The sequence below is a fragment of the Penicillium cinerascens genome (assembly GCF_028974065.1).
Source record: "Penicillium cinerascens strain IBT 15544 chromosome Unknown contig_16_segment0_segment0, whole genome shotgun sequence".
Classification (NCBI taxonomy): domain Eukaryota; kingdom Fungi; phylum Ascomycota; class Eurotiomycetes; order Eurotiales; family Aspergillaceae; genus Penicillium; species Penicillium cinerascens.
In genome coordinates this window covers 239,636-253,626 of record NW_026695286.1, presented here as the reverse complement: position 1 = coordinate 253,626, position 13,991 = coordinate 239,636, and the positions used below count along the sequence as shown (strand labels likewise).

Below are 13,991 nucleotides of genomic sequence, written 5' to 3'. Positions count from 1 at the left end.
TACCTCAGGGTGACCGGACTGGGACTTGCGATGATACTCCCCGAGTAAACTTTATGCTTTTCTCCTCCCAAGTGGGGCAGCCCAATCAGACGTCCGCCCAAGTATCCTGCATCCATCCGCTTCTGATATGTGGGGATCCCGTGGGCTCCCCCGAGCACACCTGGATGCATTATCCGGCCTCTTACCGTGGACGGCAAACCTTGGAAGCCGGCTGTGAAAGATGCGTTACCTCCTTCCGAGGTTGGTGTGAATGATCTCGAGTGCCCAGCGCCCAAGATTTTGGAAACTTAGTGTCGCAGGCATATCCTGAAATCTGACGGGAGTCTTAGTATGACACTAGATCGTCGTCCCGGGCCAGTAGAATTTCCGCTGAAGTCATTGGAGACTAACAAGACCGCCCTAAAGTCGTACTTCCTACGGTACCTGGGTTGGATTAAATACCGTGTGCCGAGGACCCGACGACATGAAACACGCAGCGAAAAATATCCCCCTTGATTGTGGTCCAGCTTACCATACGTGGATCGAGATAGAGCTGGTACGAACCTGGAAGTGAACAACCAGTAATACTTGAAGCTTTCTACCTACAAAGCGTACTGGGTATGTGTCCAGTACTGTTTAGACGTGCGTTGTCTGCGGCGGGAAACCCTCCCCAGGTATGTATCCCATAACTCAGATCCTTTCCTATTTAAGATATCACCGCTTCGCCAGGCTAAATGTGCAGCAAGTTGATACTTCTCACTTCTCGAGGGCCCTAAGCAAATTTAAGCTAGGTCAATGAAAAGGTCATGCTCCTAGGATGTATTACTGAATTCTGAAAATCAACGTGTACCCGGATACACCTTTCCAAACGCTCCGTCGTCATCATCATATGCCGAGACTCGATTGCGTATGAAAGTTTGGACCGTCGATGTGGAACGGATACATACTCGTACCGTGGTGCTCAGTGATCTTCACAGCCCCGAAGTATCAAGGACCAATAAGTGTGTGCAACCTTGGAGTTACTGTAGACCTCTGCGATGGTTACTAAGCTGTTTGAATACTTGACCGAATAGGTATATTACCGGAACTTTGGGGGCATCCCACTGAAGCAGTATAGATCTTGCTATTGTCTAATTCGCTATGATCATCGCTTTAATTCCGCAAGATTCTGGAAAAATTCCATTTTACATCATCGTATTATGTTGGGGTAATAAGATGCAGAAAGATTTTTACCATCTTTGGTGACCTTCGGGTCAGATGGCTCAATGGAACGAGTGACACTGAAAAAAAAAAACAAATCGTTCCCCTAGGCGCTTTTTTTTTTTTTGCTTTGAGGTCGCAGGTCCGATTCCCATCATTGGGAGCTTTATTGATTTGCCAACTTTTTCTTTCTTCTCCTTTCCTACTTTTACCCCCTTCATACCTTCGAAGTAAGCTACATATCAGAGGTATCTATAGTGATATCGTTCAAGGGATTGAGGTCAGATGCGTCCCATGACCATCTCACTTTTTGCGACACTAAAGTACCACCAAGCCCAGATCCTTTGTGTAGCTGAAGATCAGGTGAAATAGTGGTGAAATATTAGCCTCGGTGCGTACATAGAAGATTCTCTCCCACGAGGTGTTTGCCATTACTGCCTGAAATAACAGGTGTCGAATCGGAAGCTGCTGATTAATTCATCGCCCGTTCTGCCTAGAAGTGCATTCGACCCTGTCTCATCCCTTCAAAGACATGTTTATCAAAGAAAATTTGCTCGGTACATGAAAAATTTCACCTTGTGGCTAAATGTCGTCTGCAGCGGCAGCGGATGACCCCTCAGGCCGCCGAAAGCGGGCCGGGAGGAAGTATACGTCACGAGCTTGTGAAGAATGCCGTCGACGAAGGGCCAAGGTATGTTGACTTGCGGCTCTAAGGAGTGGTGAAGATTCATTCTCTTGATGGATTTCTATTGCTGACTCGGAGTTCTCTTCTAGTGCGATGGTTTTCGGCCATCTTGTTCTCGATGTCTCGATCGAGGTATCCGCTGCCAGTATTCCACTGCTGAAGATGGGAGGCAGCCAGCACCCAAGTCTTACGTGGTGATGCTGCGTAACCGGATCGAGCTGCTGGAAAAGGTTCTCAAGTCTCACGGCATTGACGCCGATGCCTCGGTTGCCCAATTGATGGCCGAACACGAATCTCCAAATCAACCAATCAATTCAAGCTGCACACCCGGGTCATCAAACGTGGATGATTTATGTGTTACTTTTGACGGAACCCTTACTCTCGATGAATCTTTGAACTTTGATCAGGACGGCGAGGTTCGCTATTTTGGCCCGACCAGTGGGCGTCTGCTATTCCGATCTTCGGCGAATGGTGAGAAATCACGAGCGGATTATATTGGTTGCTTTTGCTGATAATATCCAGCCTCTCCAACTGAAGAAGCATTTCACACAGATGCCTCTTGCAATGGGTGTTCCAATGCCACAGGAGACCCATCTCTCGGCACGCCAGGGGTTTGTGAGAGCCACATGGATGGGCACCTTGACATGCTAGGCGATAGTTTGATCTTGGACGAACTCCAAGCTCGTTTGATCGATCTTTATTTCGAGTGGGAACAGCCATGGCTCCAGGTAGTCAACGAAACGCTGTTTCGAGAAAGCTTGGCCTGTGGTGGCAGGTATTGCAGCCCGCTGTTGCTGAATTGTATCCTTGCGATGGGCTCACGCTACTACGATGGCCTTGAAGTGCGAACGGATACGAATGACTCCAATACGGCCGGTAAAGTATTCATTGCAAAAGCCGAGAAGTTGATTCAAAATGATCTCAGGTGGCCCAAAATAACAACAATCCAATCTCTGGCTATCATGGGCATGGTTTATATTGTAAGCGCCGGTACTTCCGTGGAAGAATCAAAGGAGCTGACAAAATATGGTAGGCAATGGGATCAGATGCCGCTGGATGGCTTCATCAAGGAATGGCAAATCGTCTTGCTCTAGACATGGGGCTCAACATGGACCCTGCGGTTCTGGCGGAAAAGGTTGCCCTGCCACCGATTGAGATTGAGCTGCGGAGACAGATATACTGGGCGCTTTACTGCCATGATAAGCTCTCGGCGAGCTATACAGGCAGGGTTTGTACCTTGCTGGTATGTACATCTTCCGCTCTACATATGATACGATGTCTAATTTTCTCTCCTGTGCAGGATTCGCAAGGCGCCGTCAATATGCCGTACCTCCAGTGCACCTCCGAAGTTTGTCTTCCTTCCGCAAATGGCCAATTAAGAGCTGCATCCCAGAAGGAAGTGACTGCGCTGCATCGATCCATGATTTCTCTCTGCCGTATCCTGGAAAAGATCCTCCTCTCCTTGTACGGCTATCCTATTCCCTCGCTGTGACCATAGCTAACACTCCCTTCAGGTGGTCACCCAAACCACTCATTCACGCCCACCAGCGCTCAGCATTCTTCGACTCGTGCATTCTCGAGCTCAAAACATGGTCTTACGATTTACCCTCCGAACTCAAAGTCGATCGAGCGAATGGACCCTCTCGATTCCCTCACGTCTACACGATGTCCATGGTGTATCATACCGCACACTTACTACTTTGCGAACCCTTCTTGAAAGAGCACTGCCCACCGCATGATAAAAGCAGCACATCTCCGCCCCATATTGAATCTAAAGGAGATGAGACATCACACGAATACATCCGGTTCCACAAAGCACTCTCCAGTTGCAGCTCCTCGGTTAGGTCAATGGTCATAATCGCCCAAAAGTACAGACGAACATTTGGCAGCTTCAAACTAAGCCCCATCACCGCGACACATTGCATATTATCCGCCGCTCTGATCATCGTGGAGAAATGCTGCTCCCTAGACAACTCCCAACTGAAGCAGAATCCTGGAGACGACGTGCCTCGCATGCTACCCCCACACGCTGCTGCGGGTCTCTGTTTCCAGGTTCTTCGAGAAATGTCTACATCTTGGAACATTGCAAAGCGGATCGGGCGTAACCTTGAAAAGGTATACGTTCAACGCTACGGAGTTAGCCATCTTCCTCTACCGGCGCAGGACAGTGGTCCCACCACTGAATCCCAACAGACAGATCTCGATGGTTCGTGGGAGACTGAGCTTCTTCCCTCGCATGCCTTCGATGGGGTATTTGATGCCAAGAATACGCTCTTCGAAGACCCTCTATCACTTCATCTGGAGAATCCGTTCGCTCACCTGCACAACCCCAATTTGAATCAGTTTCATGAGCCCTCTTCCGATGTCACCGATCCTAATACCCTGCAGAACTTTCTCAATTCGGATGAACTCTTTGCGAACAATCTTGGCTTTGCCTTTTCGCCTGACTGTTTGCCGAGTGACTACAACATGTTTGATACTTTGAACCAAACGTATCTAGAAGAGACTTGGTGATATAATCTAGAAATAACCAGTCCAAAGCCTAATGACGGATCATTCCCATAAAATGTATAATACAGACTTGAAATTAGCATTCCCGTCGTTGACCTAAACACTCGCCGCACTTTAATATCCCCAGCAATATACACACAAAGAGGCTAGGAATGCAGTGCTGGTTCCCGCATAGTCAAAGGGTAAGCACCTGGGCAGGTCATCTTCATATTTCAGACTCACATCCCACCAAGCATAGGGGATATCAAAGAATGCCAGATCATATATATCATTATGTTGTCTGTAACATTTCTCTGGCCTAATATAGATATCACAAAACTGGTTGACTACACCGCACATAAACAAAACTCCTCCAGCCGCGGCGCCGTCATGCAGGACAATGCCCTTTATGCCATCTCAAGGTTGATGATAGCATGCATAGGTGTTTGGAAAGCTTAGATAGCGGCTGGACCGCGAGGCACCTTGAACCTCGCACAAGGCTTGAACGTGGACATTGATACTGCGGTCACTTAAGACGGGTTGAGTCGTTGATTTGAAAATAGAATCACGTTCTCACCAGACCGACAATTGAGTGTTGCCACTTTGCCGTGATCCGGGGGAATCGACGTCTTTTGAAGGCTCTCGCTTTCTTCGAACTTTTTGTGTGTGCTTGACCCTCGTGGCCAAGATTCCTGGCACCTTCCGTTTCCCATGTTCATTGTCTCCGTTCACTGCTCTACTTTTTCTTGTCTAGGTTCTCCACGTTTACTCTCCTTCTTCTACTTCTGTCATCTCTCCTCCATCCGCATTCCTTCACCTCACATCTCTATCATCTACATCATCCATCTACATCATCCATCTACATCATCCACCTATCGCCCATCCTGTAACTTTTATTCACATTGCCATCGGATCAGTGTGCCCAGTAAGATACATCCATTCTTTGCCTTCGGTTATTTTGCTCTCACTAATACTTTGAATCTCAGAGATGACCAGGTCCAAGCTAACCCGCCAGATGGAAAGTCTGAGCCTTGACAACGACTCAGACGACAGCCACCACGGCGACTTTGAAAGCTCATTCATCGACGAGTTTCACGGCCTCGCCAAACTAAAAAAGTGGAAGGTCGGCTCAAAGACCTGGAAAAGAAATTGGGAGGTTTACACTCAGGCCGAAAACGAGCGCCTGAGTCGCAACCGCGCTGCACGCCTGGAAAGCTGGCAACAGCTGTGCGAGAAAGTCGGACTTGAGCCACCCGCGTCCATTACACAGTGCAAGAAAGTAATAGGTCCCTATCTTCTATTTAATAATGTCAAAACTCCACTAAGTGCCACCCGTTAGGCACTGAACGGCATCTACGTCAATATGGTTGATCTTTGCGAGTGTTGGGCCACTGGCGAGCGCCCCAAGAAGTTTAAGAATGCGAAGCAGCTGGCCTCATACACCAAAAGCGAGGGAAAGTTCTTCAACCATAACTTGGCCAAGGAGAACAAGGCACTTTGAATGCTGTTGAAACGCCTTGCGTGAATGCGAGAATTCTTACTGTCTCCCGGTTCCCGGATATCTCTTACATGGATGCTCCTTCTGCTTCTTCCTGCTTTGAGATAGTCTGCGCTCCTTAGATTTACAATCTTCCGTCAAATGCTACCTCTTTCTTTGTGATTTTCTTCGGTGCTTTCCATAATTTTGGAACACAAAGTCAGGGTAGTGGGGGACTAAACCCTCTCATCTCCGCGGCGGACATCAAGATCGGTTGTGCCAGACTCTGATCCTCCTGTATTCTTCTGATGTGTATGTCAGTGTCCTGCTTCACCAGATACATACAATGTACCGCAAAAACGGCAGCAGAAGCCATGAAACTACGTTTCGCACGGGCTCAGTTAAGTGTAGAGGCGAAAAGGGAAAGACGGTCGTCGGCATATATGGCAATGTACTAAGGTGGCATAATTTTACGGTACTATCAACATAGTTTAAGAAATAGCGGGAAAGATGATCGAAATGTGGGGTGGCTTGGTGATCTCACGCCGTGTCCCCAGGTACAGGATACGCGCCAAAAGAAGAGAAAATTTGCCCAGACATCTTTCTCGGTACATACGTTTGTGGCCGTGATCCATTCTGTAATCATCGTAAGCGATGGCGTTGGTCGCGTGCCTCAGCCAGTCAAAGTATCCAAGGAGGCGTTTGCAGAGTTGCACTAGGAGGAATCCGGGCGTCAAGTCGATAAGCCGCCACCAATCTCGTATTCGGTACAATAACGGCTAGTACGTTTAGGAAGGTTCACCCGTTCCATGACACCAGAACCAATGAGCGACGCGCCACGACCTCAAGCTTTTCCGCGTTCTCCGCCCAAGTGGAACCTTTCGACGTCATTCCCATGCTCCCGCCCGTCTTCGGGCCAATGATGGATTCTCATCGTCCCCGGACCTCCTCTGAACCTGGATCTCAAGCTAGGCGATTCGGGGAAAGATAATGACGGCCCCACGTGGCTGCAAAGCCATCGCGCCGCTTAAAACCCGGATTCCTTTGGCGGATATTCTCGGACCGCGAATGTTCTTTTTTTCTTCTCTTTTTCTTCTCCATACTCGTCTTTCAACTCCGGCTGTATAACGGCTCCTCGTGATGGATATTCCTGAAAAGACACCCGTTTGCGATACTGAGCTCCGCCAGCGCCATGACCGGCGACAAGTCGAAATCGTCGGGCCGCATGGCGAGCACAAGAAGGTTAACATCGCCGAAATGAGCCAGGCCGACTCAGAACTGGCATCCAAGTTCGGCTACAAGCCAGTGTTCAAGCGTGAATTTGGCTATCTGGCGACCTTTTCGTTTGCAGTCAGTATCAGTGGTCTGTTCTCCACCATCATGACCACTCTGTCCTACCCACTGGAAGCGGGTGGCAGTAGTGCGGTCGTGTGGTGTTGGCTGATCTCCGGTGCTGGCTGCATGTGCATTGCGGTGAGTCTCAAACCGCCGATATAGTGGGGGTTAGGTACTGATGCGATCGATAGTGTTCCGTCGCTGAGCTGGTCTCCGCGTATCCGACATCTGGCGGTCTCTACTTCACCATTTCTCGCCTGGCACCTCATGGCTGGGTGCCCTCGATCAGTTGGTAAGAACCTCCACTGTGATTTCATAAGGCTTCTCTAAATGGTTCTAGGTTTACGGGCTGGCTCAACCTCCTGGGTCAGATTGCCGGTGTGGCCTCGTCGGAGTACGGCGCGGCCCAGATGCTTCTGGCTGCCGTCTCGATGAGCCGCAACTTCAACTACACCATCACCGACAACACTACTATTGGTGTCATGGCGGCCCTGACCGTGGTCACGGGCGTTGTCAACTCCTTGTCGACTTATTGGATGGAGAAGATGACCAAGTTCTACGTCATTTTTCACGTCTGCGTTCTCGTGGCCTGTGCCATCGCTCTGCTGGTTTTGACTAAAGATAAGCATGATGCGAGCTATGTCTTCACTAATGTTGAAAGCCAGAGCGGCTGGAAGCCCATCGGGTTCAGTTGGCTGTTTGGTTTCTTGTCTGTGAGCTGGACTATGACCGACTACGACGCGACCGCGCACATCACGGAAGAGATGAGTGATCCCGAGCGCAAAGCGCCATGGGCCATCTCTCTAGCTATGCTCTTCACCTACGTTGCCGGTTTCTTATTTAATATCGTCCTTTGCTTCTGCATGGGCAACCCCACCGAGATCTTGGGCTCCCCAATGGACCAGCCTGTGGCCCAGATCTTCTACAACAGCCTAGGCAAGGGCGGTGGCATGTTCTTCACCATTGCAGCTCTGATCATTATTAAGTTTGTGACCTTCACTGCTATGCAGTCTCTTGGTCGCACTGTCTTTGCCTTCTCTCGCGACCGCCTCTTACCGTTCTCGAACATCTGGGTTAAGGTCACTCCCTGGACCGGTACCCCTCTTTACGCTGTCTGGATCTCCGTCTTTTTCTGCATTGCGATCAACCTAATCGGCCTAGGCTCTTACGCAGCCATCTCAGGTGTATTCACCGTCTGCGCCATTGCTCTGGACTGGAGTTACTGTATCCCCATTCTGTGCAAGCTGCTCTTCGGAAAATTCCAGCCTGGCCCGTGGCACATGGGCTCATTGAGCTGGATTGTGAATGTCTGGGCCTGTCTGTGGACTCTCTTCGTCAGCATCATTTTCGTCCTGCCCACCGTGATGCCGGTCACCCCGGATGGCGTATGTATCAAAATTATCACGCTGGTTGCCCCGAGTGCTAACATGATCGCAGATGAACTATGCCTGTGTCTATCTCGTCGCCGTCCTACTGTTCGCCCTCGTCTACTGGTACATCCGTGGCCGTGTCGTATACAATGGCCCCATCACCGAAGCTGTTGCAGATGATTTATCCGAGAGCGAGATCGTCGCCGCCGAAAAAGCTGACAAGGGACCCGCCGCATAATTCCCCTAACATCCCTTCTTCATCACATTACGCCAATTCCGACAGCCGACGGCACCAATACTCTTCTTGGACCCACAGCAACTCCCAGTATCTCGGCATTCTCCCCCGCACCCTTATCACGCTCTTCGCCCCCTACGACATGGCCGTTGCAACGATCTGCACACCACTAACGCAACGTTATCTCTGTTCCGGCCGCACAAGCCATTCGAAAAGCCCCAGTCCCAGAATCCGCCATGCCCTCTTCCGCCACGCCCTTTTCCGCCACGCCCTTTTCCGCCACGCCCTTTTCCGCCACGCCCTCTTCCGCCATGTATTACCGCCATTGCGCCAAAATCCCCCTTGCGACTTTTGCCCTGCGACATATTCGAGCCATAGTATCATACGATTTTGGTTTCAGTAGGCCCTTGCAATTATGGAACAGGAATACATAGGCTTTTGTTTGCGCATGCCATGATCATACCTGTAAATACTGACCAAAAATATTGGCAATGGACGATTTCTCTGTTTCTTTTAACGCAAATTGCACCCGTCGGGTATCTTTCAAATTTCACAGTTACACATTCAAATACGTCCATTCAGCCATCTCCCATGCGCCCAACTACCTACCATACACGGTACCGTCACTCTTTCTTCGAAAAAGATTCTGAATGATCCGCCCATGCACCATCATCAAACCCTTGCCCTTCACTAACATGACATATATCCCCATGATTCAGCTCATTCGGCATCCTGGGCCCAAGATACTTCCCCCTCTTCGCGAACAAATACAACGCCAATACAATCCCGGTCAACCCGACCGATACGACGGAGACATAATTCATATTCTCTTTTGTCACTGGCATCTCAGTCGGGAAGCAGGAAAGGATATCCAACAATACCACCCAGATCACTGCGATGAGGTTGATGGCGAACCCATATCTTCCGAGGGAGAATGGTCTCTCAGGGAGAATGTCACGACCGCGCCAGAGGATTATTGCTTGGGGAAGGGCGCAGGATGTTTGGAGGAAGATTACTGCTGCTCCGACCATGGCTGAGAATGCGGTTGAGGACCCGAGAAATATCAGGCCGTACAGCTGGTTATTCCTGTGATTAGCAGATGTAAATCGGGCGTGCTCGAGGCAGTACTTACCGAGACAACGGTGCCAGTGAGGCAAAGGGCGTTGAGTGGCATCTGGAAACGGGGGTTGACAGTCGCCCAGACTTTGCTGAATGGAAGCATGTTGTCACGCGAAACCGCCCAAATGGTTCTTGAACATGTGGTTCCTACAGTATGTTATCGATTAGTATCCCGGGGTGCGATCTGGGCAGATTGTGAAAAGACCCACCATTGCCCACAGTACAACCGAAAAAGCAGAAGGCGAAGAGAGCCAGCAGAACCGAGGACGCCGCTTTTGACCCGGTGCTTTGATAATAGATCTGAATAAGAGGAAGACCGGACGGGGCATTGAGAACGGCGTCCATATCCGTGATAGCGTTCATGCAAGCGCAGGCGAAGGGGAATGCAGTTGCTACGCCGATGAGAACCGGGTACATGATGACTTTCGGGGTGTTCTTTGCCGGATCGCGGATCTCTTCGCATACATGCGCCCCACAATCCGTCCCGAGAAATGCATACACGGCATTGCTAATCGCGAGAAGGAAGGCAAGGCCGTCGCTTTGCCATCCAGTTGAGTTGGTCGCATCGCCAAATGTCCACTTCGGCGGGGCGTTGTTGTGTCGACTGCAAACGAATAAGGTGATGGTTGTCGCGGTGAGTGTAACGCAGGAGATGATGACTGTCATAGGAACGTGTAATATTAGCCTATCGGAAACATGATAGAATATAGGAGAGGCTACTCACAGTTGAAGCGATTGTAGAGGGGAAGCAGCTGTGAGCCAAAAACATTGAGCGCAACCGCGAACCAGACGAGACCGATATAGACCAGCCACTGCTGCCAGTTCTGTATCTCATAGTCTGGGTACCATAAGATGACAATTGACAAGATCAGAGAGGCAATAAAGTTGCAAGCGGCACCGCTTGCTAACCACCAGCCCAGGATACTGAGCCAACCATTCCTATACATCCGTCAGTTCTGGTATGACCATCAAGAACAAGGTAAAAAAGACTGACATATAAGAAGCGAATGTCCGCCAGTCCTTGGATGCTACGCAAAAGGCCCAGTAATATTGGGCACCGGCGACAGGATAAGCTGAGGCCAATTCAGCAACACCAGCTGAGAGAAACGCCGTCATTAACGCAGCCACGGGAAGTGACCATATCGTCCCAGCGGCGGATGCATCATTCAAAGAAATTCCAATGGATGATCCTGTGCCTGACCAGGTACAAGTCAAGCTGAACGAGAGCGCAACTAGTGAGAATGTCGAGAATTGACGGGGCATCTCGCGGCTATAGCCGCGAGCCTCCAAGTCCAGATCATCTTCATGCTTATCCATATTCTTCAATGCTCACTGCTGCAAGGAAACGGGCCGGTAGTCATTAGCAGATACCAAATGCAGGGCAATTGGGGATATGAATACGTAGATATAGTAGCATTGGCACCGTTCATATTATCGCTTGCCCAGACATACCCAGAAAACAGCCACCTCCGCGCCTAAACCCTGACATCCACGGACTAGGAAAGATAGCGAACTCACCGGAGTAAATATACTGGGGAACAGTTCTCTTCAGCTGATTGGATATCATTTCCGCGCTCTTACCGCACAGCTCATGATTGGACGTGGGCTTATAGATTCTCCACCGTGATACAGCATCTCCCCGCACGACTTCGAGATAACCCGCCAACCCACCCCGAACATTCTTTTGCGCCGTTGGCGCCAGCCGTTTGATCTGAGCTGGAGATAATTGTCAGCCGTGCGCCATCATGTCATCGAGAGAGGTTTCCCTCTCTAACCGGATTGTCCCGCGGCGTGTCATTAAGAAGCGGGGGACCACGCGCGAGCGGACAGGATGTCTAACCTGTCGTCAGAGGTGAGTAGTCCGACGATCTCGATCTATAAGCGGATATTCGTATTATGCCTTGATACAGACGTGTGCTGACCCCGATTTCAGAAAGAAGAGATGCGATCTAGGCTACCCTGTTTGCAAGGAATGCGTCCGCTTGAACTACATGTGCAAATGGGAGGATCCGAGGCCCGTCGCCGGTGATAGTCATAGAGATAGAGCAGTCCAGCAGGTCAATCAGATGCCCAATCCACCTTTCCGGCTGTCATGCTCTCCAGACCCAATCTTATTTTGGGTCAACGACCATGCCGACGGCACGAGTGCCTCCAGCCGCCGCCATTTCCTCCGATACTACACCCAAACTTTCACACATCTTCTGACCACTAACATCGAAAACAATTCTTTTCTTTCTGGTAAGTGCTTGGCAAATAGCCCCTTCAGAAGGGCAAGATCTAACACGACGTGCGCCGTAGTATTTCTCCCCATGGCGATGCACAGCCCGCCCCTCATGACCAGCTTGATTGCGTGGTCCTCATCCCATCTCTCATTACGTGACACATCATTCCAACAAGTGGCAATGCAGAATCGATGCGCGGCTCTTCGGGATCTCCGAAGCGCACTCGACTCCAACCCGAGAGATGTGGAGACCAACCTTGCCATGTCATTGGTTCTATGCTCACTAGAAAGCATTATGGCCGACAATGGCGACGCATGGTTTCTCCATCTCAACGGCGCCGCTGGCGTCATTGCCTCCAAATTGGGCACAGAAGAATCGTTTGACGGACACTGCGCAACACGCATGTTGCAGAAGTTTGAAGATGCACATTCCGGACGATGGCTGCTACGCAACTTTGCATATCGCAACATCGTCATGTCCGTGGCACGAGATCAGGCTCCTCTTTTGAATTCCCATCAATTTCTGCGACTCGATGAGCCTAGGCTGCCTGACTCGCACTTTGGTCTTGCGTCGGAGATTTTGGAGATTCTGTACCATACCACGGCTTTGAATGAGGAAGTCAAGGCGACGATCCACCCCGCATCGGCTTTGCCGAAGAGTGCCGAAGTGGATCCCGATATGCGACCTGGAGCTTCTGTCCAATCGCCTGAGATCATGACAAGGTTCCTTTCTTTGGAGGCTCGTCTTACACTGTGGACGTGTCCTCCCTCGACGGATCTATCGCTGAGGCTGTTGGCAGAGTCGTATCGCAGCTCTGCTTTGATACATTTGTATCGTGTCATGCGCCGTACCTTCCCCGGTCAGCAGGATGAACTGTCATTCAAGACCACCGCGCAGGTTGCGGCTATTGTGGGTTATATCGAGCAAATGCCGACCCGCAGCTTGCCCGAATGCACTTTGCTTTTCCCACTGTTTCTAGCTGGTGGGGAAGCTACGGAAGAAGCGCATATCAAATGCATCCGACATAGAATGCTGGACATGATTGAGTCTCGAGGCTTCCGTAACGTTGAAATCGCACTGTCCGTTTTAGAGAAGCTATGGCGCTTGAGGATCGCAAGGAAAAAGGCCGATGCCTCTGTGCGCGTTGACTGGCTCGACATCGTACAGCAGGAAGGAGTCAACCTTTCCCTGTCATGATTGAATGATGAATAGATGTATATTATTCTTTTGGTGGTATGTATATATTTTTGCTCTGAATGTACACTGCTTTCATCACAACTCGGGTATTTTCTACCGCACAAACTGATCTGCAAAAGACGCGCCCAACCCAACCTCGTCATAGTGGTTCCGTGCCGCCTGCAGCTTACTGAAGACATCCTCGATGCCCAGAGAAACACCATCAACATCGACGTAAATATACGCGCCAGTCACATGGAACAACGTGACCATTTCAGTGACTCCGTCCGGAACCTCCAGCGTGTGAATATCACCCGGAGGCTCAAACGCGTATCCGCCCTCCTCGGCCCACCAGTCGTGCTCGAGATAGTGCCAGCGGCCTTTCAGCACTGTTGCATGTACGGGCCCGGTGTGTCTGTGGCGCGAGAGAATGCCGCTCTTTCTCACGCGCAGGATATTGACGAAATAGCCTTGCGAAACGTTGAAGCATAGTGGGCGGAACCAGACGTCTTTGGATTGGGGGACCCAGAGTCTTTCGTCGCAGTCCATATCCAGGACTCCGGAAATCACCAGGTCGTCGGGCACGTTGGGGAGTTTGGGGCCCCGATAGGGCGCGGTGGAATGGTCGCCTTTATCCATTATGTTTGCTACTTGAACCTTAGTATCCTCATGGCATGCTGCGAAACTCGGTTTCGTACCTTGA

The 13,991-nt window shown here is 50.4% G+C and overlaps 6 protein-coding genes across 6 annotated transcripts; 4 read left to right on the top strand and 2 right to left on the bottom strand.

Moving 5' to 3' along the window:
* Positions 1-1,711: 1,711 nt before the first annotated feature.
* N7498_000089 (uncharacterized protein) lies at positions 1,712-4,378 on the top strand (the record flags this gene model as incomplete). Its single annotated transcript, XM_058447152.1, has 7 exons — positions 1,712-1,736; positions 1,779-1,870; positions 1,954-2,335; positions 2,387-2,844; positions 2,898-3,107; positions 3,165-3,328; positions 3,379-4,378. 7 exons carry the CDS (start codon positions 1,712-1,714, stop codon positions 4,376-4,378), a joined length of 2,331 nt encoding a protein of 776 aa, XP_058312563.1.
* A 964-nt stretch (positions 4,379-5,342) lies between these two features.
* N7498_000088 (uncharacterized protein) lies at positions 5,343-5,855 on the top strand (the record flags this gene model as incomplete). Its single annotated transcript, XM_058447151.1, has 2 exons — positions 5,343-5,633; positions 5,694-5,855. 2 exons carry the CDS (start codon positions 5,343-5,345, stop codon positions 5,853-5,855), a joined length of 453 nt encoding a protein of 150 aa, XP_058312562.1.
* Positions 5,856-6,971: 1,116 nt separating this feature from the next.
* N7498_000087 (uncharacterized protein) lies at positions 6,972-8,774 on the top strand (the record flags this gene model as incomplete). The annotated part of the gene is made up of 4 exons (XM_058447150.1): positions 6,972-7,304; positions 7,358-7,458; positions 7,507-8,551; positions 8,604-8,774. 4 exons carry the CDS (start codon positions 6,972-6,974, stop codon positions 8,772-8,774), a joined length of 1,650 nt encoding a protein of 549 aa, XP_058312561.1.
* A 620-nt stretch (positions 8,775-9,394) lies between these two features.
* Positions 9,395-11,207, bottom strand: N7498_000086 (putative choline transport protein; the record flags this gene model as incomplete). Its single annotated transcript, XM_058447149.1, has 5 exons — positions 9,395-9,847; positions 9,904-10,037; positions 10,100-10,549; positions 10,615-10,829; positions 10,885-11,207. 5 exons carry the CDS (start codon positions 11,205-11,207, stop codon positions 9,395-9,397), a joined length of 1,575 nt encoding a protein of 524 aa, XP_058312560.1.
* A 428-nt stretch (positions 11,208-11,635) lies between these two features.
* N7498_000085 (Zn(II)2Cys6 transcription factor) lies at positions 11,636-13,309 on the top strand (the record flags this gene model as incomplete). The annotated part of the gene is made up of 3 exons (XM_058447148.1): positions 11,636-11,742; positions 11,824-12,128; positions 12,189-13,309. 3 exons carry the CDS (start codon positions 11,636-11,638, stop codon positions 13,307-13,309), a joined length of 1,533 nt encoding a protein of 510 aa, XP_058312559.1.
* A 93-nt stretch (positions 13,310-13,402) lies between these two features.
* On the bottom strand, positions 13,403-13,927 carry N7498_000084 (2,4'-dihydroxyacetophenone dioxygenase family protein; the record flags this gene model as incomplete). The annotated part of the gene is made up of 1 exon (XM_058447147.1): positions 13,403-13,927. The coding sequence occupies one exon, from the start codon at positions 13,925-13,927 to the stop codon at positions 13,403-13,405; it is 525 nt and encodes a 174-aa protein (XP_058312558.1).
* Between the last annotated feature and the right edge of the window lie 64 nt (positions 13,928-13,991).